This window comes from Sorex araneus, chromosome 1 (genome assembly GCF_027595985.1).
Source record: "Sorex araneus isolate mSorAra2 chromosome 1, mSorAra2.pri, whole genome shotgun sequence".
Lineage (NCBI taxonomy): Eukaryota > Metazoa > Chordata > Mammalia > Eulipotyphla > Soricidae > Sorex > Sorex araneus.
Window position 1 is genome coordinate 401,925,946 of NC_073302.1, and position 26,874 is coordinate 401,952,819.

A 26,874-nucleotide genomic window follows, 5' to 3' on the forward strand; every position below is an offset into this window, starting at 1 on the left:
GAAAATTACTGCTTCTATAAAATTAAAAATCAGTTTTGTCACAATGTAAGAAAAAGTAAAGACGAAAGATAAGATATGTTGGACTGGAGCGATAGCACAGCATGAAGGGTGTTTGATTTGCGTGCGGCCAACTCGGGTTCGATTCCCATTTGGTCCCCTGAGCACCGCCAGGAGTAATTCCTGAGTGTATGAGCCAGGAGTAACCCCTGTGCATCCCCAGGTGTGACCCAAAAAAAAACAAAAAACAAAAAACAAAAAAAACCCACGTTATAGGGGCTGGAGCAATAGCACATCGGGTAGGGCGTTTGCCTTGCACGTGGCCAACCCAGGTTTGATTCCCATCATCCCATATGGTCCCCTGAGCACCGCCAAGGGTAATTCCTGAGTGGAGAGCCACAAGAAACCCCTGTGCATTGCCGGGTGTGACCCAAAAAGTCAAAAAAACACCACGTTATATATACTAGTTTCGGGTTACTGGGGGGTTATTTTGCGTGTGTGTGAGGGGTGGCAAACTATGGTGCTCAGGACTTAATCTTGGCTCTTTGCTCAGGGATTACTCCTGGTAGGCGTGGGGCACCATATAGGGTGCTTCAATCAAACCCGGGTCAACTGCATGCAAGGTAGCCCTACCCACTGTCCTAGTGCTCTGGTTCCGTTTTAGTTTAGTAAATAAGACCCATAGCTGATTGTGCACTGAGCTCAGGGCCTTGCTTATGTGCCATCTCCCCAGCTCCTAGTCTATTATATTTTAATTTTTAATCTCTGAATCAAGCATTTCATTCACTTGGTAACAAATTCTAAGGAACTTTTTTTTAAATTCTTGGTATATATCATCAAAGAAACAATGATAACAGTTTAATAAACTTTGCCTTGAAAATCCCCTACTAAGCTCGCAACATCACTTTTTCCTATTCTTGCCAGCATTAAATGCATAAAATTTTGAATTCATTTAATAAACAAATTACCAATATCTGTGGCTTCTGTTGGACTTTCTGATATTTGATCTTTCCTATTATTGCATGTAGGTGGACATTCTGGACAAGTTTCTGTGAGCACATTTTCTGTTGGATGATCTAAAATGCAAAAACAAAACCGTAAGTGATGTTAATCACCATCATTTATAGTATCATATATCTACAGACACCTCTAATTGTTTTAAGGTAGGAAAAAAAAAAGTAACTTTGCTCATAATTTTAGAGGCCCAGGTAAATATAAATGAAAGGGAAGTATGCTGAGAAAATCATGTTCTTAAGATATTAGGAGTATCTACAGGAACTAGTTGTATGTTATGAAGATTTTTGTTAGGCTCTTCTCTTTACTTACTACATCCTGATCTCGGTATATATTTCCTTAAAATAGTTATACAACGTATCAATGTCCCAAGGTAGTAAAATACCTTTAATATGAATGGGAAACTTTATCCTAGTGTAATAATTTCTCATTTTTAAAGTTTTATGTTACTTATTTTCATTAGCTGCTTTAATTCTCAAACTTAAGAAAGAAAAGATATTTCTATCATTCATTCATTCTTTCATAACCTTTTATATCTCTATAAAAAATTTTTCTTGGAAATATGACTATCATGTTGCAATATACAAAGGGAACAAATCACCCTTCGTATACCTTAAATTTACACATGATCTGTAAATTATATGTAGGTCAATTAAATTAACATGGTGGGTGTGGTCCTCCCAAAAAACAAACGAACATTTTTATTTTGGGGGGAGGGCCACAGTCCTGGCTCTGCACCCAGGGATCATTCCTGGCAGTGTTCAGGGGACCAGAGGATGGTGGGGGTTGAATACTTGGGTTGGCTACATAAAAGGCCCTATTTGCTGCACCACTGCTCCATGGGAATCCCTCTAAAGACACCGCTCAAAGGACTGAGCAAAGCAAGCAGGAGGCCTGGGTTTGATCCCTGGCATCTAATGGTCCCCAGAGCACTGCCAGAAGCAAGCCCCAAGCTTAGAGTGTGGAGTTGCCAGGAATACTGCCAGGTATGGGTTAAGGACCAAAACCAAACCAAAACAACAAAAACACAAAAATCAAAAACCTTGAAATTTATGTCAAAGAGATGATCTTTGTCCTCAGATGTTTACAGTGTGACAGAAGGGTTTTGTCACATAGGGTCTGCATCAACATATTTTTAATTGATTTTTATTTGTTTTAAAATTTTTTGGTTTTTTACTCTTTATGCATTTAGGCCCAGGGATATATATAGTTTTACCAAGTAATGATCTAGTGGGTAAGAGGTAAAAGTACATTAATTCTTATACTAATGTGATAAGATAATGATGATCTAGTCTACAGGCCTCAATTTTCTTTTCCTTAAGAAGTACATAATTTTCTGGGGCTGGAGCAATAGCACAGCGGACAGGGCGTTTGCCTTGCACGCGGCCGACCCGGGTTCAAATCCCAGCATCCCATATGGTCCCCTGAGCACCGCCAGGGGTGATTCCTGAGTGCAGAGCCAGGAGTAACCCCTGTGCATTGCCGGGTGTAACCCAAAAAGCAAAAAAAAAAAAAAAGTACATAATTTCTAAAATTCAGTAACTTTGTAAATCACAGTTAATAAAATTTAAAAAAATAAATTTTAAGTAATTATTGGTTTATAATATAATCTAATTTCAGAATACAGATTCACACCTTGACACATACTTGAACGACCCATCACAAAAATTTTGGTGTTATCACTATCAGATTGATCTCCTCTACTTGTTTCTCCCTCTTACTCCCCATTCTCCCCACTAGCTTCACATTTTCCAGAGTCTTAACAGAGACCTTTATTGTGTTTTGAAAAGGCATTCATTTCCTCAGTGAATAAAGATCATCTATTGAGGAACAGTGGGTTGATGAGTTTAGAAATAATTGTTTGGAAAAATCAGGAGGAAGTGAGAAGGTATCAAATAGAGCTTACAAGACATATGTGATGCTGAGGTCCAACTGAAGATGAAGACCTTCAGTCTAGAAAACGAAGGGATACCGGGGCCAGAGAGACAACTTAGTGCACTGGGCGGAGTGCAGGCTTTGCAATGACAGGGTCTGGGTCTCATTTCTAGCACTGCAGGGTCCCTTGAGCAGTGCCAGGAGTGAGTGACACCGAGTACAGACTGGGAGAGTCCCTGAGCAGCAATGGCATGGCCAAAAAACTGAAAGACAACAAAGAGTGTATACTGTGTGCCAGGCAGTGTTGGGCAGTGCAGTGTTGGGCACTCCACTGATGGCATTTTTTGGTTGGTTGTTTTTGGGGCACACTCAGCAGGGTTAAGGACTTATTCCTGGCTCTGCCCTAAGCAATCATTCCTGGCTGTGCTCAGGGGACCATATGGGGTTTCTAGGTCTGAACCCAGGTTGGCCACATGCAAGGCAAACACCTTACCTGCTGTACTATTGCTCTGGCCCCTGTTCTACATAGTTTCACATTAATACCAAGTACCAAGATAATGGTGAAAATTACATATATGATCTATATATAATAAGAGGGAACAAAATCTACAAACTTACCACATTTTTCAACTCCAGAAGTAATTGAATCCTATAATAAAGATATTAGCTATTAAAATCAATGTATTACAAGATAAATATCTCCAGAAATCAAGGGCTACCAGATCCTTATTGTGAAAGTTTTTTTTAAAAATGTTAAGAAATTTCTATTAGGTATAAAAAAGACAGGGGAATACCTTTCCTTTCTCAAATGAAACTGAAAATATAGGAGAAACATACAGCTGCATTGCTAGTCCCTCAAATTACTGTATCACTGACTATAAGATACAACACTGTTTCCTTAAGTTATCACCAGTTTGTCAATTAAAACACATGACCATGTTCCAAACTCCACTGTATGATGCACACCCCACTTCCCATTTTAGAAATATTAAATTGCACCAAAATATTTTTTTCTTTTTTATGTTTGGGTCACACCCAGTGATGCTCAGGGATTATTCCTGATTCTGCACTCAGGAATTACTCCTGGTGGTGTTTGGGGGACCATATGGGATGCCAGGGATCAAACCCAGGTCGGCCGCATGCAAGGCAAATGCCCTACTCGCTCTACTTTTGCTCCAGCCCCCGAAAAATATATATTTTTTTAATTAGTGTTAGTGAAAAAATAGTATTTCTTATGGTCAAAATATATAACTTACCAAAGTATTTTCTGTACATGAAAGATATCTTTACGCAATCAGAAAAAACTAAGGGAAGGAGTATGTTCCTAGTGTTAAAATTAAAGCAACACAATATTGGAAAGTATCACTGTATCACTGTCATCCCATTGCTCATCGATTCGCTTGAACGGGCACCAGTAACATCGCCATTGTAAGACTTGTTGTTACTGTTTTTGGCATATCAGATACACCACAGGTAGCTTGCCAGGCTCTGCCGTGCGGGCGAGATACACTCAGTAGCTTGCTGGGGCTCTATGAGAGGGGTGGAGGAATCAAACCTGGGTCAGCCGCATGCAAAGCGAACGCCCTATCCACTTTGCTATTGCTAAATATAGTCACTCCTATTCCATTCTTACTGCTCCAAAGTAACCTTGACCATGGTAAAATTTATAAATTTATAAATTTCAGAAACAGCCAAGGAAATATTCTGAAGTTATAGTTGTATGTGGATTATGTTGCTTCTTAAAACAATTTCAGTTCCCCTATTTTTACTGAGGCTTTTCATCTGAAATCTTAGCATAAGAAATGCTGATGAAAATTTTTGCTTAAGGGGGCTGGAGCAATAGCACAGCGGGTAGGGCATTTGCCTTGCACGCGGCCCGACCCGGGTTCGATTCCCAGCATCCCATATGGTCCGAGCACTGCCAGGAGTGATTCCTGAGTGACTCAGCCAGGAGTAACCCCTGTGCATCGCCAGCTGTGACACAAAAACAAAAACAAACAAACAAAAAATTTGTACTTAATAGTTAAAACAGCAATCACAGTAAGTTGTAAGAAAGAATAAACAAGAGTATAAATATTTAGTTATAGCTACCACAATACCAAAAGACTCACTTCAGGATTTTTTTGTTCAGACTGTTCCTGACTCTGAAGTTCCTTCCATTCAGATGTTACAGGTGTATCTGAGAAAAATAAAAATTTACAATGAAAATTAACGTCTTTAATTCTTTTGTTGCCTAATGAAATATAGTTTTAGAAACTTTCACTTCTGTAAAAATATTCATTTTGTTTCTACCAGTCCAATTCTTATGCTTCCTTTTCTTGAAACTAAAGAAAAATTCAGTAATCAGTTTATTATAATCTCAATGTAATCTACATCTGAACTTATTTAGTATAACTGAAATATACTGCTTCACTCTTTTTTAACATTTTTACAATCAGTTAAAATGAAATCAGAATAGACTAGAGAATACCTTCACTGATCACCAGTCAATGAAAATATAAAAAAAGCTGCTTCTGCAGATTTTATCACAAGACTGTGGGGTGAAATACATCAATTCTTTGAAATGATTATTTTCTCCAAGTTCTCACTCAAGTGACATTATGTGCCCCCCCGCCCCCATTAACATCATCCTAGTGATGCCAACCTATTACCCAACTTAATTGTCTCCCTAAACTGGAACTAAATGAAGCAACTCATGTTTTTTCATAACCTTTTAAAAGAATGACAAAACACTAAAAGGATGCAAATACATTTATAATTTCATTTAAATGAATTATATCTAACATAAGTGCACCTATTTTTGCTATTTTAAGTAAAAAGTCATTTTAAAGTATTTTTCAAAAAGGAATTAAATCATGTCAATATTCATTTAAACTTTTTAAATTATGCAGTTCAACAGCAACTAAATTAAAATGCACTGTATTTTCCAGACTTCTTATTATATAAAATATGTTAAAGTAGAAAAGGCACTCACTATGTTCACTTGCTACTACAAAAGATTCAGGAGTTCTCTCAGGTAGAGGAGGAGGTGAATCTTCATTAGTATCAACATCTAAATTAAATACATAAAATTTAGACAGATTGTTAAAAATAAACTTACCTATACAAGAGAACTTTTTTCCCATTTCAAAAGAAAAAAATGACTCACACAAGTATCTAAAAGAACTGTTTGTTTTAAATATGAGATAAGAATTCCTTACCATTCTCAACTTCTTTTACTTTTATAATTTATTATGCTCTTTGAGTCACAGTTGGTGGTGCTCAGGGATCACTCCTGTAGGTGTTCGAGGGACTATATGCTGTGCCAGGGATTGAGCCAGGGTCTGCTGCATGCAAGGCAAATGCCCTACGGATAATCTCTCCAGCCCCAACCAACCTGTTATTTTATTAAAAGAATGGACTTCATCACTGCTGAAAGAAGTAAGCCTCCTGCCAGCTTGCATACACTGATCCCACTGTCCGAGTCTGACAGTACAGCATGCAAGCAGTTCATCTGCTGGGCTTGCTGATGATGCTTTGAGTCCAAAAAGGAAGTTTTTGGTCATTTGACTTAAGCTAGTGTTTTCTAAATGAGATTCAACTGCTCATTTTTTCCCCAAGGTTTCATCATACTATGTACCATCTGTTATATTTATTTAAAAAATTTTACTCATCTGGGATGGAGAGAGGACCGGAATGAAGGTGCTCGCTTGCCTTACAATGCAGCTGTCCCCACTTCCTCCCAGACACTGCATTTGGTCCCATGAGCACCACCAGAGGTCACTTCTGAGCAGGGCCGGGAATGACCTCAGGTGTGACCCAACCCTATGTACCTCCATCTCTGTCTGAACTACTCTTCTTTAACTTCGTACTTCACTCGTGTTATACACTAACAGATCTGAAGTGCTACTTTTATGTCACATGATAAAACTACCAAAAAAGAGTTTAAATGGAGTCAGACAGATAGCCCAAAGAGCTGGAGTATAGTCCTAGCATAGAAGAACCCCAAGTTCCAATACCCAGTCTACATGGTGCCCAGACCACTACCAGCCGCCAGCCCCAGGAGACTCTCCCCCTGCAAGGTGTAGTCTAAAAACAACAACAAAATGTAATGTTTATTTATCACATAAATTATTTTGGAGTCACACCTGGCTATGCTCAGGGGACCATTCAGGGCGCCGGGGATCAAACCTGATTCAAGCTGCACTCAAGGCAAGCACTTTTACCCACTGTGCTCTCTCTCCAGCCCCTACTGCCTAAACTTACTTTTTCAGGGGGGAAGTGATTAGGGAGTACACATCTGGCGGTCCTCTGGGCTTACTCCTGGCTCTACTCTCAGAGATTATTGCTGGTGGGATTTGGGGAACCAAATGGAGTGCCTTATGGGGGACCAGAAGGATCAATCCAAGGTCAACCATGTGCAAGGCAAGTGTCCAACTCACTGTACTATCACTCAGGCCCCTAATGCCCCAAATCTTACGAAAAGCACAACATGACTGTACTTTGAAAATACTAACTGAAGTCACATAATAGCATTTTATCAATAAAAATAAAATTACCTCATGGGAAAAAGCCGAAAGCCTCCTATGGATGGAGGGGTTGGGTATGTTGTTCTAGTGTAAGAGCACATTGCCTTCAATTGTGAGGCCCTCTAGGCAGTCTCTGACACTGAGTACTCCTCCCACCCTGGCATACTGCTGACCAAGGTTCAATCCCCAGCACCCGAGATGATCCCCTGAGAACTGCCAAGAGTCCCTGAGCACTGATGGGTGTAATTCTCCCCTCTCACCCCCAAAATAGTTTTGTTTGGGATGCAGGTAATAAAGGCACTTAATATTAATGATATTTATCGCATCGAGTATAAGAAAAGAGAAACCTTTCAAGTTCCCAGTACTTATTTTATATATCTGTACGTTATATAAAAATCAATCTATGAGGGGCTGGAGTGATAGCACAATAGGTAGGACATTTGCCTTGCACGAGGCTAACCCGGGTTCAATTCCCAGCATCCCATATGGTCCCCTGAGCACTGCCAGGGGTAATTCCCTGTGCATCACCGGATGTGACCCAAAAAGGAAAAAAAAAAAATCAATCTATGAGTCACCACTAAAGTTCAATGATGTTACCATTAGTAATCTATCAACGAACAGTTTTCAAATTTTATAAATTTGGTCACAATTTCATGCTATTTAAAGATAGCCATGATTATTTTCCATTTAAGGTGGTTTTTTTTGTTTTTTTTTTTTTTTTGCTTTTTGGGTCACACCCAGCGATGCTCAGGGATTACTCCTGGCTTTGCACTCAGGAATTACTCCTGGCAGTGGTTGGGGGACCATATGGGATGCCGGGGATCGAACCCGGGTCGGCCAAGTGCAAGGCAAACGCCCTACCCGCTGTGCTATCGCTGCAGCGGCCCCCCCATTTAAGTTTTAAGGGGCTAGTGTGGTAGTACAGGGGGTTAGGCAATTGCCTTGCACATGGATGACCTAAGCTCAATCCCGGATCACCCATATTTGGCGCCAGAATGATTCCTGAGTGCAGATCCAGAAGTAAGTCCTGAGCACCCACTGGGTGTGGCCCCAAAACAAACAAAAAAAGAGTTCTAAGAACTAATAATACATTTTGAGAGAATGCAGCTTGATTTTGTAACGCTAAAACTACCTGGAGGCTCATTAATCAATAATAGCATTGATGTTATATATGGATATAACCAACTCATTACTGAATTACACTGTCAATACTCTGATGAATACTAAGAATACTGCTTTTTATACGCATTTGTAAAGTCCTCCATAAGCAAACATTGTGGAGAATTTTTTTTAAAAGGTATTTTATAGTTTACACAAAAGTGTAATGTGATGATGAAATAGATTTTTGTGATAAAAATGAAAGAAAAGCAGAAGAGACAGTTCGGGGATGCTTGTCTTGCTTGCCAACTTTGGTTTGATCCTTGGCACCGCAAGGTCCCCAAGCACTACTGGGAGTGAGTGACCTCTAAGCAGTAGTCCCTAGCACTGCTTGTGTAGCAAGCCCCTCCCCCCACCAAAATAAAATATTATGGATAATTAGAAATAGATAACAAGCCATTCTATAAGAGTTGTGTCAAAAAAAAGAAAAAGGGGCTGGAGTGATAGCATAGTGGGTAGGGCATATGCCTTGCATGCGGCCGACCCGGGTTCAAATCCCAGCATCCCATATGGTCCCCCGAGCACCGCCAGGAATAATTCCTGAGTGCAGAGCCAGGAGTGACCCCTGTGCATCACCGGGTATGACCAAAAAAAAAAAAAAAGAAAAGAAGTTGTGTCACCATTATATTAAGCAATTCTGCAATTCTAAATTAGAATTCTAAAGAATTCTACATTTTTAACCTATATAAAATATTGAAAGTTATTGGGACAGCAGTTAGGCCACTTGTCTTGCAAGCAACCAACCTGGATTTGATCCCTGGCACCCCACATGGTTGCTTGAGCCCATCAGGAATAATTCCTGAGCTCAGGGCCAGGAGTAATCCCTGAGCACCACCAGGTGCGGGCCTTCCAACCCTTGCTAAATATTAAAAGCTATAACACAGAAGAAGATCTATTTCTCAGATTAAACTGAAATTGTTGGAAACACAAAACCTAGTAATCAAATAGAAGGAACAATAAAAAGTTTACGCTGAAAAAAACCACTACCTAAAAACTGAAATTTTGCTGAGTGAAGTATGGAATAAAACATAATAAATCAGGGGCTGGGAGCATTAGTGCAGCAGGTTTGGTGCTTGCTTTGCATGAGGCCAACTCAGGTCCGATCCCTGCCATTCCATATGGCTACGAGTAATTCCTGAATGCAGAGCCAAGAGTAAGCCCTGAGTACTGTGGGTGTGGTCCAAAAAGCAAAAAAATAAAATAAAAAATAAACAGCATCAATTTTTTTTCCATTAAGAACAGTAATTGGCACATACTTAAAACATTTGTTAAGTACTATTATTATTACCTTTTCCAGCACCTGAATGCATTGTTCCTGCTACATCATGTCTAGCAATGGACATTGGCAATACCTTCCTAGTAGAAATTTCAGTACTAATGGCAGCAGAAACTGTGGCACTTGCTGTTGAAATGTTAGTTTTAGTCTTGGTCACAGCACTATCAGAGTTCCTTTCATCTGAATCTGAGTCATCAGAATGAAGAGGATTCGTGAAACTGAGAGGTGCTCTGAATAAAGGTGAACTGTTGTGATGATCCAGACTGTGGGTCTCAACCTGTGTTGTGGAACTTGGTGATAAACTTGGAGTTTTCGTTGTCTGACAATGGGAATCTGATGACTTGCCATCAGGTGTGTGTGGGGCATTTTCAGGTCCATGAAATGACCACATGGCATGGCCTTTTTCATCAAGAGGCAAATGGTCTGGCCTTGGAGGTGGTGTGTCAAAATTCTTCTGTGATTCTTCTGGTAGAACAGCTGGAGCTTTATTTGACTTTGTTGCATTGCAGTCCACACAAGAATTTTGAGAAACATTATCAACTTTCAAATCCCCTGAACTCAACTCCTGTGACTTACAGATTTTATCAACTACACAAGGTGAGGCAGATTTAATTTTAATTGCATGTCCCCTATTCAAGAGTGTGTTTCCATCAAAACTTCTTGGTCCTTCTTGGAGAGGGACCTTCTTAATCTCAAAACTTAAATTTCGCTCCAGTTTTTTATCTACCTGTTCAGTAGATTCATTTTTCCCTGGGAGTTCTGCTGATTTGTTATAGTTTCTGTTGAGGTCTGTTGAATGCTGTTCTGATGAAACCATGTGCAACACGGGCTTTGGGTGGTATATGCCATTATCCTGCAGCACAGTAGTGACTGTTGGAAAAGCTGATGGGGGAGAAGGTGTCAAGATGGGTGGCACTGGGTGAGGTTCTGGTGGCTGCAGTATTTCTTCTTTAGCATCCCCTTCTACAAGGCAACTGAAAAACAAACATTAAAAAAAGGATATTATAAGAGTAGTCATCATCTCAAAAAATATGTTGCTAAGCCTACTATATTAAAAGTACATAATGTTTTATGAATAAAAATAATTCAACAAACTAGAGCTCAACAAGCTAGTAAACATCTTTTGCACGTTGGAGGCCGGGTTAGATCTTTAGCACTGAGAACTGACCCAGAGCCTTGAGCATCACGCTGGAAACTGAGCTGAGTGTGGCTGAAAAAAATCAAAGATGGGGCCAGAGAGAGAAGAGAGGACAGGGCAGTCGCCTTACATGTGCCTGACCCTACTTCAATTCCCAGTACCTCATCTGAACCTCCCGAGTACCTCTAAGAATGATCCCTGAGCGCAGAACCAGGAGTGGCCCCCAAACCAAAGACAAATCAAGATTTTATTTCCAAATTTCAACATATTTTGAAATACTTATATTGTTGTTTGTATTGTTTTTTAAATTTTATTTTAATTTTTAATTTTTTTTGCTTTTTGGGTCGCACCCAGCAATGAACAGGGGTTACTCCTGGTTCTGCACTCAGGAATTACTCCTGGCAGTTCTTGGGGGACCGCATGGGATGCCGAGGACGTGCAAGGCAAAAACACCCTACCCACTGTACTATGGCTCCGGCTCCTTGTTTGTATGTTGTTTTGGGATTAGACTTGGTGTGTGGTGTGGGGGTCAACTCCCTCATGCTCAGGGAACCATGTGCTGCTAGGGATCAAACCCACATCTCCAGAATGCAAAATATATGTTCCAGCCATTTTAATTAAGTTGCTAGTCTTCCTTCAAAATTTCTTTTAATTCATATTAAATTTATGTTAAAGCTTTGGCAAATGTCAGATTTTTTTTGTCTAGTTCTGTACATTTTAAAGACTGAATAGTAAATATAAATACGACTAAAATAATACTAAAGATGCTAAAGATGATGTTTCTTTCTCCTGGGCTTGTTACTTTTATTTTTATTTTTTTAGCTCGGGAGAATGGGGTTGTTTGGGCCACACTTGGCATTGCTCAGAGGTCATTTCTGACTCTGCTCAAAAGTGAGCCAGAATGATGCTTGGAGAAACACATATGGTGCCAGAGATTTTAACTGAGTTTGTCCACATGCAAGGCAAATGCTTTACTTCTACCTCCTGTACTAAATCTCTGGCTCTTTCCTAATTTATGATGGATTGCAAATAAGATTAAGATACTTTAGAGCACTTTTGTGTGACAAAAATTTTTAAGCCTGGTCTTAAGGTTCTCTGACTTCCACTATATTATCAAAAATTTATATTTTCATTAGCTATTCTGATGTAAAACATTCAACAGAATTTTATGGGGTTCTTTCAGACTTTGTTGTTGTTGGGCCACACCCAGTCATGCTTAGGGCTTACTCCTGACTCTGTGCTCAGGAATTACTCCTAGCAAATTCTGGGGACCGGAGTTGGCAAAAGCAAACCCAGGATTGGCTGTGTGCAAACCTGCTGTACTATCCATCACTCTGGCCCCTCAACTAAATACTCTGATTTGTATTATTGTTGGGCGAATTCTTTTTTTTTTTTGTAGAAAAAGAAATTTTTATTCAAATGCATTTTAGTAGAGGCTATTGCTATTAGTATTAAAGTAGAACCCTTAATAAAATCTGTGTTATGCTGAGGGTATTACTATCCACACTGGGAAGTGATGGAATATACATATATGCACTTTCAAATGATTTTTGGAAGCAAATGTACCATTAAAACCCTGAAATTTGGGGGGCTGGAGCAACAGCACATCGGTAGGGTGTTGCCTTGCATGTGGCCAACCTGGGTTCGATTCCCAGCATCTCATATGGTCCCCTGAACACCGCCAGGAGTAACTCCTGAGTGCAGAGCCAGGAGTAACGACTATGCATTGCTGGGTGTGACCCAAAAAGCAAAAAACAAAACAAAACAAGACAAAACAAAAAACCCTGCATTTTTAAATCAGATTTCTAAGACTTAGATATGCCATATATAATCCATGAGATAAAACAAATCCATGTATTTGAGTACCTTAGTAAACTCAGGTTTAAACTAAGTCCTCTCTCACAAGAGAACTATTGTAGACTATATAACATAATAACTTCAAGTTTGTTTCCCAGTCACTGTTCTCTCCAGCCAACCTCTCCAACAAAAATCTTGCCAGTGAAAAAACATTATTATCCAGTGTTTTCTTTATCATGCTCCCAAGAGCTTGCAGTAAATACTTAAATTTCATTGGTTTTAAATAAGGTATTTTTTACTTCTCAAAGATAAAAGTCCTAGTCCATGCTTGTCAGACCTATTAAATGCTAGGCATTATACCGGTGTTGGGAGTTTTCCCTGGCAGAGCCCCTTGACCACTAGAGGTCGCAGGGCCTGTAGGGAAAGCCCCGGGTCCCCGTCTTCTCTGGGACCAGGGCTGTTGCTGGGGAAACCTGACATTTTCAAGAATAACAGAGAAATTAATTGGCCTTGTTACTGCCAGAGGCCAATAAATAGCGTGGGACATGGGAAGCAGACATCTTTGAGTGTTAGCAATGCTTAACTGTGCTGTAGAGCCTCAAGGATAGTGCTCCAGCAGCTTCTAAGTAGCCATACAATCCCCTGCCTCCCTCTACCACCTGTTTGCTAGTGCATGTAGGCATATTCCTTCAGTTTCTATTCAACCACGGTCTCTGCTAATAAACTTTGTCATGTGACTACGAGTCTATGGTCTGTGCAAGTGCCTTTGTCCTGACATGCTGCGCGCACAAATCTTTTGAGCACCCCTGCCTAGGTTGGAGAGATCGTCTTCCTGTTTCCAGGGTTCTGTAGGAGAGCTACATGCTACAATAATTTGAATCTTGAAGCAGTATAAACAGTGGAAAAAGTATGGCCAAAAAAAGTGGCAGGTTGGGTGGTGGGAGCAGACTTGGGAACATTGGTGATGGGATTGGTGCTGAAACATTGCATGCCTGAAATAACTCTATTATTAGGAACAACCTTGTAAATCATGGTGTCTTCATAAAAAATTAAAGTAAAATAAATAAAAGTAAAGCATATGTGGACAAAAAGGTAGAATGGAGTGAAGGACATATATAGCTCACCAGCAGATCACTTGCATGTGTGGGGTTCAAGTCATAGCACTGTCAATAAAGATTAAAGCCATATTTTGAAGGCTCAGAATTACATACTAAAAAGTAAACACTTTCTGGAGTGGAAGTACAATAGCTAAAGCATATGCCTTGAATGTGGCTGGCCTGGGGTTGACTGGTACCCTATAGGATCCCCTGCGCTCACCAGGAGTGATCCCTGAAGACAGAGCTAGAAGTAAGCCCTGAGCAATGGTAAGTGTGGCTTCAAAACCAAAACCAATACCAAGCGGGGAAAAGAAAGTAACTTTTCAATGAAAACATGCCATACACAATACCTGCGGGTCCTTGGTGGTTTTGGAGGAGGAGAGTCTTGTTTGTCAGGATCTATGGAGCTGACCATGTTTTCAGTGTTAATTTCATTCTGCCAAGAAAAGAATTGCTTCATTAAAGTTACAGTAAAAATTGTGTTCCTTCCTCATTCAAATCTCCTATAAAATGTTTGACACTTTAAAGCAATGCCAATTTTTTCAAATTTCAAGTGGTTGTTATATTCTGTAGTTTAGACTGAAAACCAAGTTTCAATTGAAACAAAAAGAAAAAATAGGAAATATAACATTACAGAAAAATTAACACTTCAGGGCCAGGATAAGTAGGTAGGGAGTTTGCCTTGCATGCAGCCCACCCAGGTTTGATCCCCCTCACCCCATATGGTCTCCCAAGACCACCATAATGAATGATCCCTGAACACAGAGCCAGGGGTAAATACTTTGTGCCACTGGGTATGATCCAGAAACAAGAAACAACAAAAAAGAAAAATCAATATTTGAACATATTTTGAATGCAACTGGAAATAACAGTGCCCAAGAAAATATATTGAAGATAAATATTTTTAAGCATGATCACCACTAGAAACAACACATGCAAAGGAGATAAAAATAACAAAAATGAAACATAAAAAATCTATTACATGTTGGTAAAGTATTTTTTAGAATTACAAGCCAAAAATACCTACCACCCCATCAGCAATTTTTTGGGCTCCATGAATTTCATATAGTTGTAGCTGTTTCTCAAACAGTTGGGCAATAGCCCTATGGACAAGCTCATATTGTTCCTATTAAGGAGATGAAATAATAAGGGAAAAGGCTTTTAAAAAGTTAAAAAGGACGACATTTATGTAAACATAGATTATAAGGTGTACTATACCTTAGTCTGTACTGCAGAATGCCTTTGTTTTCTCATTTCATGTATTAAGTTAAATACATTGAATTCCTCTGGTATTTTCTAAAACAAAAAATTTAATACATGAATTCTGAACAACTGCCCATAACAAATAGCTGTCAACCTTTCATATATGGCTCAACATATGTGCTGGGTAACTGGAAAACATTTATTGAGCATTATTCTACTGTATTATCAGACATTACATTTGGTATTATGAATACAAAGTTAATGTTAACTCAAAGTCAAGCTAGAGAACAAGATAAAAAAAAAAAGTCCACTAGAGATACAATAGCAGAGCAATGGGAATAAAGATGCTGTGACTAATTCTGATAGGTGTGTGCAATGAAACATGAAAGAAATATAAAAGGTAAGGTATTATTAACATACCACCTACTGGGAAAACTGAGTTCAATGTAGATAAAGTCTAAGAGTAGTAGAAGAAAAGATTTGAAAAAGAAAGAAAAAGATACGGCTACTTGGGATTAGACTATGAATGTAGTGGTTCAAATTCTTTCTATAAGTGGTGTTTCTAGGAGTGGCTAAAGAAGAACTAGCTAAGAGAGTTACATAAAAATACAGATTCCGAAGCTTTATCTGGAGACTGTAAAATAAACTCAATAATTGCATTTTAAACATTGGGAACTAGATCTACACAGTAGTTAAGCCTCTCAAGATCAGATTTGAAACTCAGGAGGAAAGATAAAATTTTGAAAGGAAGAAAAACTGGAGGTTTACCGAAACTGAAAAAAGAAAGGCAAAGACAGATCAGAGGCACACTTCTCAAGCAGCACTATTAGAACTTGAAAAATCAGTGGGGTATTTTGGTATTATTAAGAGGACTGAAGAATTAAAATTCCTAAACTGGGGAACACTGATGGAGGGACGTTAACACTAGTGATAGGATTTGTGTTGGGACAATGTATGCCTGAAACTTAGTCATGAATAACTTGGTAAAACATGATACATTAAAAAAGTAATTAATAATAAAATCCTAGATTTACTACTTAGGAACATTTATATTCACCATAAGATTTTTACACCAAGCCCCAATTATAGGCCTAACATGTATTTTTAAAATCATTTTATTATTTCTTAAGATTTAAAAATTCAACTCTTATTTAATATTTGCTTCAAGGGAAAGGAGAAAAGGACATAAAAAAGCACTGAAGCCAAGGATGAGTGAAGCCTGAAGCTGGGGTGTGTGCTTGAGTGAGTCAGGGGAAATATACTACTACATAACTTTTACTGTATGGTTGGTAGCCTAAAGAACTCCTTATTTTATTTTTTTAACATAGCATGTTATGTTTTCCTGCCCCCACGGGAATGAGAAACAGGCATTTCCACATGCAACTTAGATGATCTTAAACCAAACATAATAAAATGGGGAAGATAATCAAAATCTACAAATTCTGAAATAAGCAGATATTTATCTTGTTTGCTTATAGTCATCAAATGTCTCTTTCCATTTAAGTTTTAGTTTTCTATTTTTATATTGAAATGATAGAATCCTTAATTTTGTTCATTTACAACTGTTCATTTAACTGACCTCACATGCTAGGTGAAGAAGCAGCTAGCTCTGATAGAGAAGGGATCACCAAGCAAGGGGTGCTAGACAGGCCCACTAGGAATGGGAGATACAGGCTGAAAATAGACTATAGACCAAACATGATGCCTACTTAATACCTCTGTAGCAAATCACAACACCCAAAAAGAGAGAGAGAGCAAATGGGAATGCCCTACCACAGAGGCAGGGTGGGGGTGGTGGGAGGGATGCTGGGACCATTGGTGGTGGAAAATGGGTCGATCATTGTATGACTGAAACTTAAGCATGAAAACCTGTAAGTCTGTAACTTTGTCTCACGGTGATTCACTAATAAAAATAAATAAATAAAATAAAATAAATAAACAAACAAACTGTTCATTTGAGTAATAGATTATTATGTATTTTGAGAAATATAAAACTGAACCAGAGATTTTTTTCCAGAGACTGTTTTTTTTTTTTTTTTTTTTTTTTTTTGGCTTTTTGGGTCACACCTGGCAATGCACAGAGGTTACTCCTGGCTCTGCACTCAGGAATCACTCCTGGCGGTGCTCAGGGGACCATATGGGATGCTGGGATTTGAACCCGGGTCGGCCGCGTGCAAGGCAAACGCCCTACCCGCTGTGCTATCGCTCCAGCCCCTCCAGAGACTATTTAAGATTAAATATTACATAGCAAAAGTGATCAACTGAGAGAAGATTGGGAAAGACAAGAGTGAGAGTTAAAGGAAAAACATGAACAAATATTTAATTTAATTTTATACAAAACACAGGATGTTTCTATATATTTGAGAAAACCATAGAGCTATGAAGAATTATTTCTCCCTAATATACAGATGAACATCTTATAGAACCAGCAAATGAACCACATCTGTATACAATGAAACCTGTTTTTCAAATCTCTGAGAGCCATGTCTATTTTTATATAGTGCACAGCATCAGAAATAGCAGAAATAGTAAAACCAATTAACAGCAGCAATAGTAAAGAAACTGAATACATGGTAACATGTCACATACAATTTTAGGGGTCTTTACAAAGTTCAACTAATTTAATTCTTGTGAATTATTAATATTACATTTTTCATTTTTAGATGAACTGAAGATTAGATAATTTGGCCAGATCCCACAACTAGTAAATGACAGAGCCAGAAATAGAATGTCAGCAGTTTTGTTCCAGTTATTAGTATTTTGAAACACCGTACTATATGTCTAATTACACATAAATATTTAATAAATGCTTATACCTAGAAAAGATATAAGGCTGACTAAGAGTCTATGTATGAGAAAGCCAATACCAATTTAGCATCCTTAATGCAAGTATTAATTTGCATAGTTTCTTTGCTGCATAGTAGATTATTTCAACATTTAGGAGTATTGGTAGTTTGTTAAATACAATGTGACCTAAAAAATTACTGATGGAGTATAAGCAACTCAGCATGATTTCCACACATCTATTACTACTTCATTTATACTGTTTCATTACCTTCATTTCTTACATAAGCAAAGTTCCTCTAAAAAAAGCACATAACAAAAGAGTATAATTTAATACGATTAGTCATTACATTTGAAAATCTTAATAGATCAGCTATAATACTGCATAAAAATTATTCTTACCCCAGCTTTCAGTAAATTCCATGTATAATCTATGGCACAAATGGCACCTGTTCTTCCACAGCCTGCACTATGGATATAAAGTTTGAGAAAAAAAATTTTTGTGATAAAAAGAATTACATGATAAAGGTGGATGATATATTCAGAAGCAAAATAATCATCTAAGAAATTTGGCAAAATTCTATTCAGTTACTTTTGTTTTTGTGGTGCTTTGAGCCAAATAAAGAGCCTCACACATGCAAGAAAGTGCTTTATCTCTAAGCCATATCCCGACTCTCAAGGTGCACACTCAACATTAGGATTTGTAGATGGTTTTTGTTGGTTTTTTTTTTTAATTTTTGGATCACACCCGGCATGCACAGGGGTTACTCCTGGCTCTGCACTTAAGAATTACACCTGGTGGTGCTCAGGGAACCATATGGGATGCTGGGAATCGAACCCGGGTCAGCCGTGTGCAAGGCAAACGCCCTACCCGCTGTGATATCACTCCAGCCCCCTGCAGCTTATTTTCATTTAATAAAATTTCAAGAGGAATTTTTTCAGTTTCAAATACTAAGTCTACCCCAGAAAACATTGTCTTACTAACAAAAGTTTTGCAGAGATAAATTCTGCTTATGTTCACGATGCCTCTGATGGTGTAGCATACAGAATAAAACAGAATGGCACTAAACTGCAGAGAATACAGAAAGGTGAGAAATGCTTTTAGTCTAAGCAACTAGTATGAACACCAGCATTACCAAAATACAACAAAAAACCCACTGATATTTTCATCTCATAAAAAAACTAATAAAACCTGGAGAATATAAATACCAAATTGCAACCTAGTGTAATTTTTTTAAAAGTTATTAATAAACACCCCCAGCATGCACATGTACACACAATCTCACACACCCTTCTTTCCTGCCAAAACTCAGTAAAGAACCAATGACCTTCAGATTTCTTTTTTCTTCTTTTTTTGGTATTTGGGACAAAATCCATGGCCTCACACATAACACATATGAAGCACTGTGACTCTCTATGACTAAGCCACGTCCATGGCCAGTAATAAGTTTTGACTACTACTATATTTGTCAGTCCCCTACATCAAAGCATTTAGTTTTGTAAGTTGAGACTAAGTGATACATAGTTAAAACTTGATCATTAAATGTCTGATGTAACAAAGATAAAATCAAATCACTGAGATATAAAATTCAGATACATCTATTTTTCTAAGTACATATATTTATTGGGGGAGGGCCACATGTGGTGGTCCTCAGGGTACCCATACAGGGTGCTGGGAAATGAACCCAGGTCAGCCATATACAAAGCAAATACCCTCCCCACTGTACTATATCACTCTGCCCCCCTGATGCTTTCTCTTTTTTGGGGGAAGGATAACACCCACAAATGCTCAGGAGTTTCTCCTGGTTTTGTACTCAGGAATTACTCCTGGCAGTACCTGGAGTACCATTAGGAATGCCAGAGATTGGATTTGTACTGGTAATGTGTAAGGCAAACGCCCTGTCATTGTATTATTACTCAGACCCCATGATACTTATTTGTATTTTGTTCTTGGAACTACACCGTGGTGTTCAGGGCTTACACCTGGCTCTATGCTCAGGGATCATTCCTGTGGTGCTCAGATCACCATCTATGGTGCCAGAGACAGAACCAGGGTTGGCTACATGCCAGAAAAGCACCTAAACACCGTACTATCTCTCTGGTCCCTGTATGATAGTTATTTATTACAGATAAGCATGATGGTAGACCGCCAATCAAAGGGCAAGATTAAAACCATTCAATATATGGTGCTGGAAACTAATAATGAAACGTGAAATTAAACTCTTACCTCATACCTAAACTATCAAAAAATTCAGTGCAGGCCAGAAAAATAGTACAAAAAGGTTAAGGTGCTTGCCGAGCACATGGCTGCAGCTATGACAAAGGTTCCAGTTCTTATATGATCCCCTGAGAGCACCTCTAGGTGTGTCCCCTAAGTATCACTGGATATGTCCCTTTCAAAAAAAAAAAAAAAGCCCCAGTGGATTAAAAACTTAAAAATTTCCTTTAGGGGCTAGAGCAATAGTAGGGCACTTGCTTTGCACATGGCTGATCGAGGTTCAAGTACTGCCAGGAATTATTCCTGAACACAGAGTAAACAAACCAACAAAAAAATCCAAACCAACAAAAAACACCTAAAAGGTGATGAAAAAAATAACAGAGCCAAAACTGTAAACACTATAATATGTCAGGAAAGAACTTTCTAAGCATATTGCAGTAGTCAGAAATTATAAATGCAAGACAACTCTAGCTATGTAATAGTTTAAAATATACATAGCTAAAAAGAATAAAAACAATGAAAACCAACGGTATCACATAAGGGTGCGGAATGTGGCTCAGCAGTAGAGGACTTGCCTTGCATATAAGAGAACTTGGGTTTCAACCACTGGCACTATAAACACATTGCCAACATCTCCAACTATCAAGATAACCAATGGTAATATGACTTGATTAAAAGTTAACATTCTCATGGGCTTGGGGGATGACTTAAAAAGTTGTAGGACATGTTCTGCATACAAAAGCCAAGGGTCCCACCCCAGGTCTAAGTACCGGGGAGTAGATTCCGGAGCAATGCTGGTGTGAGCTCCCACCTCCCTCAAAATAATTAATGTCCTCAACATAAAAGATACAGAAGAAATTTCATGGACCGGAGATATGGTATGGATATTCAAACACTTGCTCTGCATGAAGCTGACCCTAGTTCCATTCCTGGTACCACAGGGTTTCCAAATCCCACTGGGTACAGCCCCAGAGCACCCTGGCAGGAACAGCACCCTGTTCTCAAGAAGGAGCTGCTGGGCCTGAGCACCTCTTGGACTCCCCTCTACCTAATCCATAACATAGAGCTGTTAAGAGAAGAGTGAGAAAAAAAGTTTGCTAAAAAGAAACAGTGTTGGGCAGATTATGGGAAGTAAGCATTCCCCAAAACTGTTAGTGCTAGGTTTACTATCAACTATAAAAATCAAATTTAAAAAAGTGTACATTGGGGCTGGAGCAATAGCACAGCGGGTAGGGCATTTGCCTTGCACGCGGCTGACCCAGGTTTGATTCCCAGCATCCCATATGGTCCCCTGAGCACCGCTGGGGTAATTCCTGAGTGTATGAGCCAGGAGTAACCCCTGTGCATTGCCAGGTGTGACTCAAAAAGCAAAAAAAAAAAAAAAAAAAAAAAAAGTGTACATTAAGAGCATGAAAAAGCTTAAGTACTTTGGGTTAGAAATAAATGACACTTTTTGAATTTGTTTGTGGGTCACATCCAGCAGTGTTCAGGGCTTACTCTTGGCTCTGCACTCCTCAGGAGTTGCTCCCTGGTAGACCCTGGGAACCGTAAGTGGTGTTGGGGCTGAAACCCAGGTCAGGCATGTGGAAGACAAGCACCCTTCCTGCTGTGCCCAAATATCTCTCTGGCCCAGATAAATCACACTTTTAGACAACTATCCTAATTAGTTATCTAATGATAGCGCATCAAGATTTTACCATTTAAACTACTATTTAAAATAGCAGAAAAAGAGATAATAACCATCAAGGAATGGGGATTAAATATGTATTACACTGTAATTAGTAAATTTTCATTTACTTTTATGTATTTAGGGGGCAGGACACATCTGGTGCCCAGGGCTACTCCTGCCTGGCTCTGTGGTCAGAAGTCACACGAAAGACAAGTACCTCAACCCCTATACTAAACTATCTCTCCAACCCCCTTTTAAAATTTTCTTTTTTAGGTAGGGGCCACCCTGCAGTGCTAGGGCCCAGAGGCCAATAGGGCCATTTTCCCAGAAGTGTTCAAGGCCATGTGTTGCCGGAGATTAAGCTGAATATCTTGAATAAGCCACCTGGGCCACAGAGCTCAGTACTTGGGTCTGCTGATCTGATACTACTGGTCACCAGGGCACTACACTTAGGACAGGGAGCATGCAGTGCTAGGGATAAAGCTTGGGGTACACACAAACAAGGCATGTACATCAGCCCTTTGACCTACCTCCCCAGCAACACATTTACTTTTAAAACAAATGTGAATGCACATACAAATCACATATAAAGGAATATGATTAACAGTTTTATGGCTCCCCTAGCCCTGCCGGGAGTGATCCCTAAACTCAGAGCCAGGAGTAAGCCCTGAGCACAACACCTGGTGTGCTGCCCTACCTCCCAAAATAAAGGTAGAAGAACTGCAGCAGAATTCAGGTAGCCTTATTTGAAAACCCACATAATGACCGAATAATGAAATTCCAAAAATTAGGCTTCAAAATTCTAATACCACATATATTAAAATGACACTCCCAAGTATTGGAATATTTGGAAAATTCTTTTGTACCTGCAATGAATACAAATAGGCACATCTTCATGTTCTTGGTATTTCCTCATTAAGCTTATCATGTCCAAAATAGAATCAAATGAGGATGGAACATCATGGTCTGGCCAGTTCACATAATGAAACTGATACAGCCTCCGAGACTCCTTCAAGAATAAAAAACATCGAACAATTATGAAAATATTTTTGCAGATTCATTGAAGCATACAAAAAAAACCACATCTAACTTTATTGTCATTTCTAAGTTGGGTTTTTTTTTGTGGTATTTAGCACTGCCTTAACAACCCCCAATTAAGCAATCGCCTGCATTTATTGACTCATCTGTCATATACTGACTTAAGGGCTTTACATTTAATAGTTTATCTAATTAACATGTAGCAACATGAAATAACTACTAATACTATCCTCATTTGGTCAGTAATGAAACTGAGATGGAGAAATTAAATAACTTGCCTAATATTTTACCTCAAGTACCCAAAGTGGAATCTGAGCCCAGACAGTTTTCCTTCAGAATGTGCATTTTTACAATCATTATACTACTTAATAAAAATCTACATCATAAATAAGTGAACAATACACCAAGAGCACTGTATTTCCAAAGAATATCTAAACTCAAAAGGAAAATCATAAACAAATTTACCTAACCCCATAGCCATGTCTTATTTTAGATAAGTGGTTATCAAAAACAGTAGTTTCAATTTATCATGTAAAATTTTTTGAGAAGTCAGTTACCGTGAATTACAAAGTTATAGTTATTCATAACTGAGTTTAAGTTTTAATTATTTTCAGGAGCTTAAAAGAGGTATTTTAAATTATTATCATATTTAAATTGTTATTTGCATGTTTTTGGTTTTCATTTTCTGGTAAGTGTAGTCTTCAAAAAGGTGACATATTTATGATGTCATCACTGATGGCTAATGGAATATATGCTACTGCATTCATGCTAAAAAATATTTTTTTTAGGTGCTGGAGAAATAGTACAGTGAAGGGCACTTGCCTTCCACATGACTAACTGGGTTTTTTTCCCTGGAATCTCATATGATCTCCTGAGCAGTACTAGACTGTGCATTACTGGGTACTGGCCAACCCAATTTTTTTTTTCTTTTTGGGTCACACCTGGCAATGCACAGGGGTTACTCCTGGCTATGCACTCAGGAATTACTCCTGGCGGTGCTCAGGGGACCATATGAGATGCTGGGACTCGAACCCAAGTCAGCCACGTGAAGGCAAATGCCCTACCCACTGTGCTATTGCTCCAGCCCCAACCCAAATTTTTTTAGAGCCTTAAGATATGGTCATGTAGCTCACATACAAGTGATATGTATATGTTCATAAATTCATTCCCCTGAGCCCTCAACATTGCCAGATGATTATAGCACTGGTGGCCTCAAATGCTTGTTGTTCACCTTTCATTTTGAAAATACCAAATATTAAGAGTTATCATCAACATAAACAAAATATCTGTGGACTTCAATTTGTTTTTAATATAAAATTCCAAATACCAAAATGTTTTAAATTCTAGGTATTTAACAGGAAAAAGCACTTCCTGGAACGTAGACCAAATTATATGTAACTGTGTGATTACTAATTAACTTTAGGTAAGCATTATCATCTATGTGTAATGAAGGTCTCAGTATCTACCATTATGAAGATAGGAGAATTAATATAGCTGAAACACAACTGAAACTGAGTAAGATACCTATAATTATCATGATTGATAAAAAGCATAACATATCTAATTAAAAGAGATTAATTAGACACATTAACATATCTAATTGATATTATAATTAATACATCTGACTAATCATGACTGATCATGTCATGATTAGTCAAATTAGACAGAAATAAGAATATAGGAAATGTGTCTATCTGCACACAGGAAGCAATTCTCCACTAGTGGGTCAACACATGGGTGGGCCTGAGGATGTTGTGCAGCTTGGGCCCTGCAGTGTCAGGGATTACCTGAGATAACCTGGTGGTGCCTGAGGAAAGAATGCAGATATTCTACAAATCTACTAGGTTAAGAATGTTGTAATTCATAGCCAAGCTGAATCACTTACAGAGATTTAAAAACTAAGATTATTAAAAATAGATAAATGAGGAGTAAACTAACAGGCATCTGTGTGGCCTTAAGATTCCTTCCTAAAAACGAATCAGTTTATGTAGACCTGCAATACTGAAGATAGGAGCCTCAAAAAAAACTCCCATTTAAGTGAAGATTAAGCATGATGATGGCTTGCCTCAAGAAAATTTATAAACTATGGAGTTAGAAAGAGGGCTCAAAGGGCCAGAGTGCATGTTTTGCAAGCAAGAGCCCTGGGTTCCATTTCTAGTACCACGTGGTCCCTGGAGCAATGCCGAGATCACAACCTCTGAGGACCACTTATGGTCAAAATAAAAAGCAGCAAAAATGTAAACAAGTTGAACTGGATAATGATTATGTAAACAATATTTGCAGCAAAGAAAACAATGATTCCAAATATAGTAAATTCAATTTAGACAAAGTTGTTCTGATTAAAATTTCTATTATGTTAATATCTAATTTGGTAAGTACATGGCTTAAAATACTAAATAAAACATTATCCTCTGGTTTCTAACCTTATATAACCCAAACATCAAATTTCTACAACTAATACAAAAAGAGTAGTTATAGGATCTTCTATTTAAAAGCTCTACTTGGTTTGGAATTATTAAATGTTTAATTTTGTTTGTTGTTCGTTTTTGTATCACACTGGCAATGCTCAGGGGCTACTCCTGTCTTTGTGCTCAGGCGTCACTCGTAGTGGTGCTTAGGGAACCATATGCAGAGCCAGAGACTGCAGTGGGGTCAGCTGCATGTACAGCAAGAGCTAAAACACCTGATTCAGTAAGATTCAGTAAGGACCCATAAATGGTATTATGAGTCAATTAAAGTCCCCCCTCCCTAACCCGTCTCAGTTTGCTAATGCTAGCTTACTCACTGATCTGCTTATGGACATACAGTTTCTGTGTTGTTTTACGGTCTGTGGGCTACCCATGATTCTTGTTGTCAGGGGTTGCTCCCACATGTCAAAGAATGCACTCAGCGCTTTGGGCTATCACTCTGGCTGGCCCTGGAGTCTAGTTTGAGTCTAGTTTTTGTTCAGTATTTTACTACTGTCCATATTGCTTTTTTCACTGATATTTTAATTGCATTTCCCTGAAGATTCCAAATAGCAATTTTGCATATTTATTTGGTAACTGTCTACCTTTGGTAAAATCTACCCACATCATTTATTTATTAAGAACTTTTTTTTGCGGGGGGATGGGAAGGAACTTAGCAGTGCTCAAGGCTTACTCTTGGCTCTGCACTAGAGATCACTCCTGGTGAACTTGGGGGACTATACAGGGTACCAGGGACTGAATGGGGCTGGTCATGTGCAAGACAAGTGCCTTAGCTGCTACACTCTCTCGGGCCCCTATTGAACAACTTTGGCTATTCTATCTCATTAATATGGCGACGAAGCAGTTAAAGATGTTGAAACTTTACACACTCTCAATTGCACAAATGGCTTATTTATTACAGGATAATTACCTCACATGTAAAGCTCTACAACTAAAAGAAATGTAAGCACCAGCAAGCACCAAAACCAAAGCATGTGGGCACGTGTGTGATCCCTGGTAATCACAACATCAGCAGAGTGAAGGGGGAAAGCAACTGTTTCCATCAAACCTTAGGCTTTTATGTTTTGTTTTGGGGCCACATATGGCAGTGCTCAGGGCTTGGGGTTGAGGGGTAGGGGGCATGTAAGGTACTGATCACAAACAGGTTGGCCACAGCAAGGCAAGTGCCCTACCTACTGTACTATGATTGTGGCCCCTAAACCTTATACTTTGAAGACTAATCTGCATTATTCTCATGTTCTCCATTTGTTTATTAAGCCCAGATATTCAATAATATGATAAACTCTTACTACGCAATGGTAAAAAACATGAAAACAAAACAAAACACCAAAACTTTCTGGGAAGCAGTCTCTAGAGTAAAATACTTACATTTTGAAATTCAAGTAAAAGTGTCCTAATGAAGTAATCTGTTCGAGCTTGCTCTGCTTCCTAAAGAAAGGGAAACACTTGTCATTGATGGTGTTTAGGCTATCATGTAATACCAAAACAAATAGTAACCACCTATTTCAAGTTTCCTATTATTTCATGATAGGAAATAACCTTCAAAATTCCAAATATGTTTCTAATTTTAAGAACAGTCATTCTAAAAGTTAGCAACTTGCCTAAATTTAATGTTTAGGTCTTATCTAAATTGT

At 38.6% G+C, this 26,874-nt stretch overlaps 1 protein-coding gene, 1 long non-coding RNA gene and 1 other non-coding gene across 3 annotated transcripts in view; 1 reads left to right on the plus strand and 2 right to left on the minus strand.

Moving 5' to 3' along the window:
* LOC129405522 (uncharacterized) overlaps nt 1-26,874 on the plus strand; it is a 107,533-nt gene that overhangs the window by 39,274 nt on the left and 41,385 nt on the right. The window contains exon 2 of the long non-coding RNA XR_008630624.1: nt 1,026-1,094. This is a non-coding gene — a long non-coding RNA (uncharacterized LOC129405522). The remainder of the gene's footprint in view (nt 1-1,025; nt 1,095-26,874) is intronic.
* Nucleotides 1-26,874, minus strand: part of PTPN12 (protein tyrosine phosphatase non-receptor type 12) — a 73,742-nt gene that overhangs the window by 1,180 nt on the left and 45,688 nt on the right. The window contains exons 7-17 of the mRNA XM_055141133.1: nt 26,609-26,668; nt 22,601-22,743; nt 18,250-18,316; nt 15,079-15,156; nt 14,888-14,986; nt 14,211-14,296; nt 9,841-10,802; nt 5,861-5,938; nt 4,998-5,065; nt 3,505-3,535; nt 966-1,073 (exon numbers count right to left, since the gene is read on the minus strand). Of these exons, the coding sequence (XP_054997108.1) occupies nt 966-1,073; nt 3,505-3,535; nt 4,998-5,065; nt 5,861-5,938; nt 9,841-10,802; nt 14,211-14,296; nt 14,888-14,986; nt 15,079-15,156; nt 18,250-18,316; nt 22,601-22,743; nt 26,609-26,668 (1,780 nt within the window). The remainder of the gene's footprint in view (nt 1-965; nt 1,074-3,504; nt 3,536-4,997; nt 5,066-5,860; nt 5,939-9,840; nt 10,803-14,210; nt 14,297-14,887; nt 14,987-15,078; nt 15,157-18,249; nt 18,317-22,600; nt 22,744-26,608; nt 26,669-26,874) is intronic.
* On the minus strand, nt 16,307-16,446 carry LOC129401065 (small nucleolar RNA U109). Its single transcript, XR_008628084.1, has one exon. It is a non-coding gene; the product is annotated as a small nucleolar RNA U109 (small nucleolar RNA).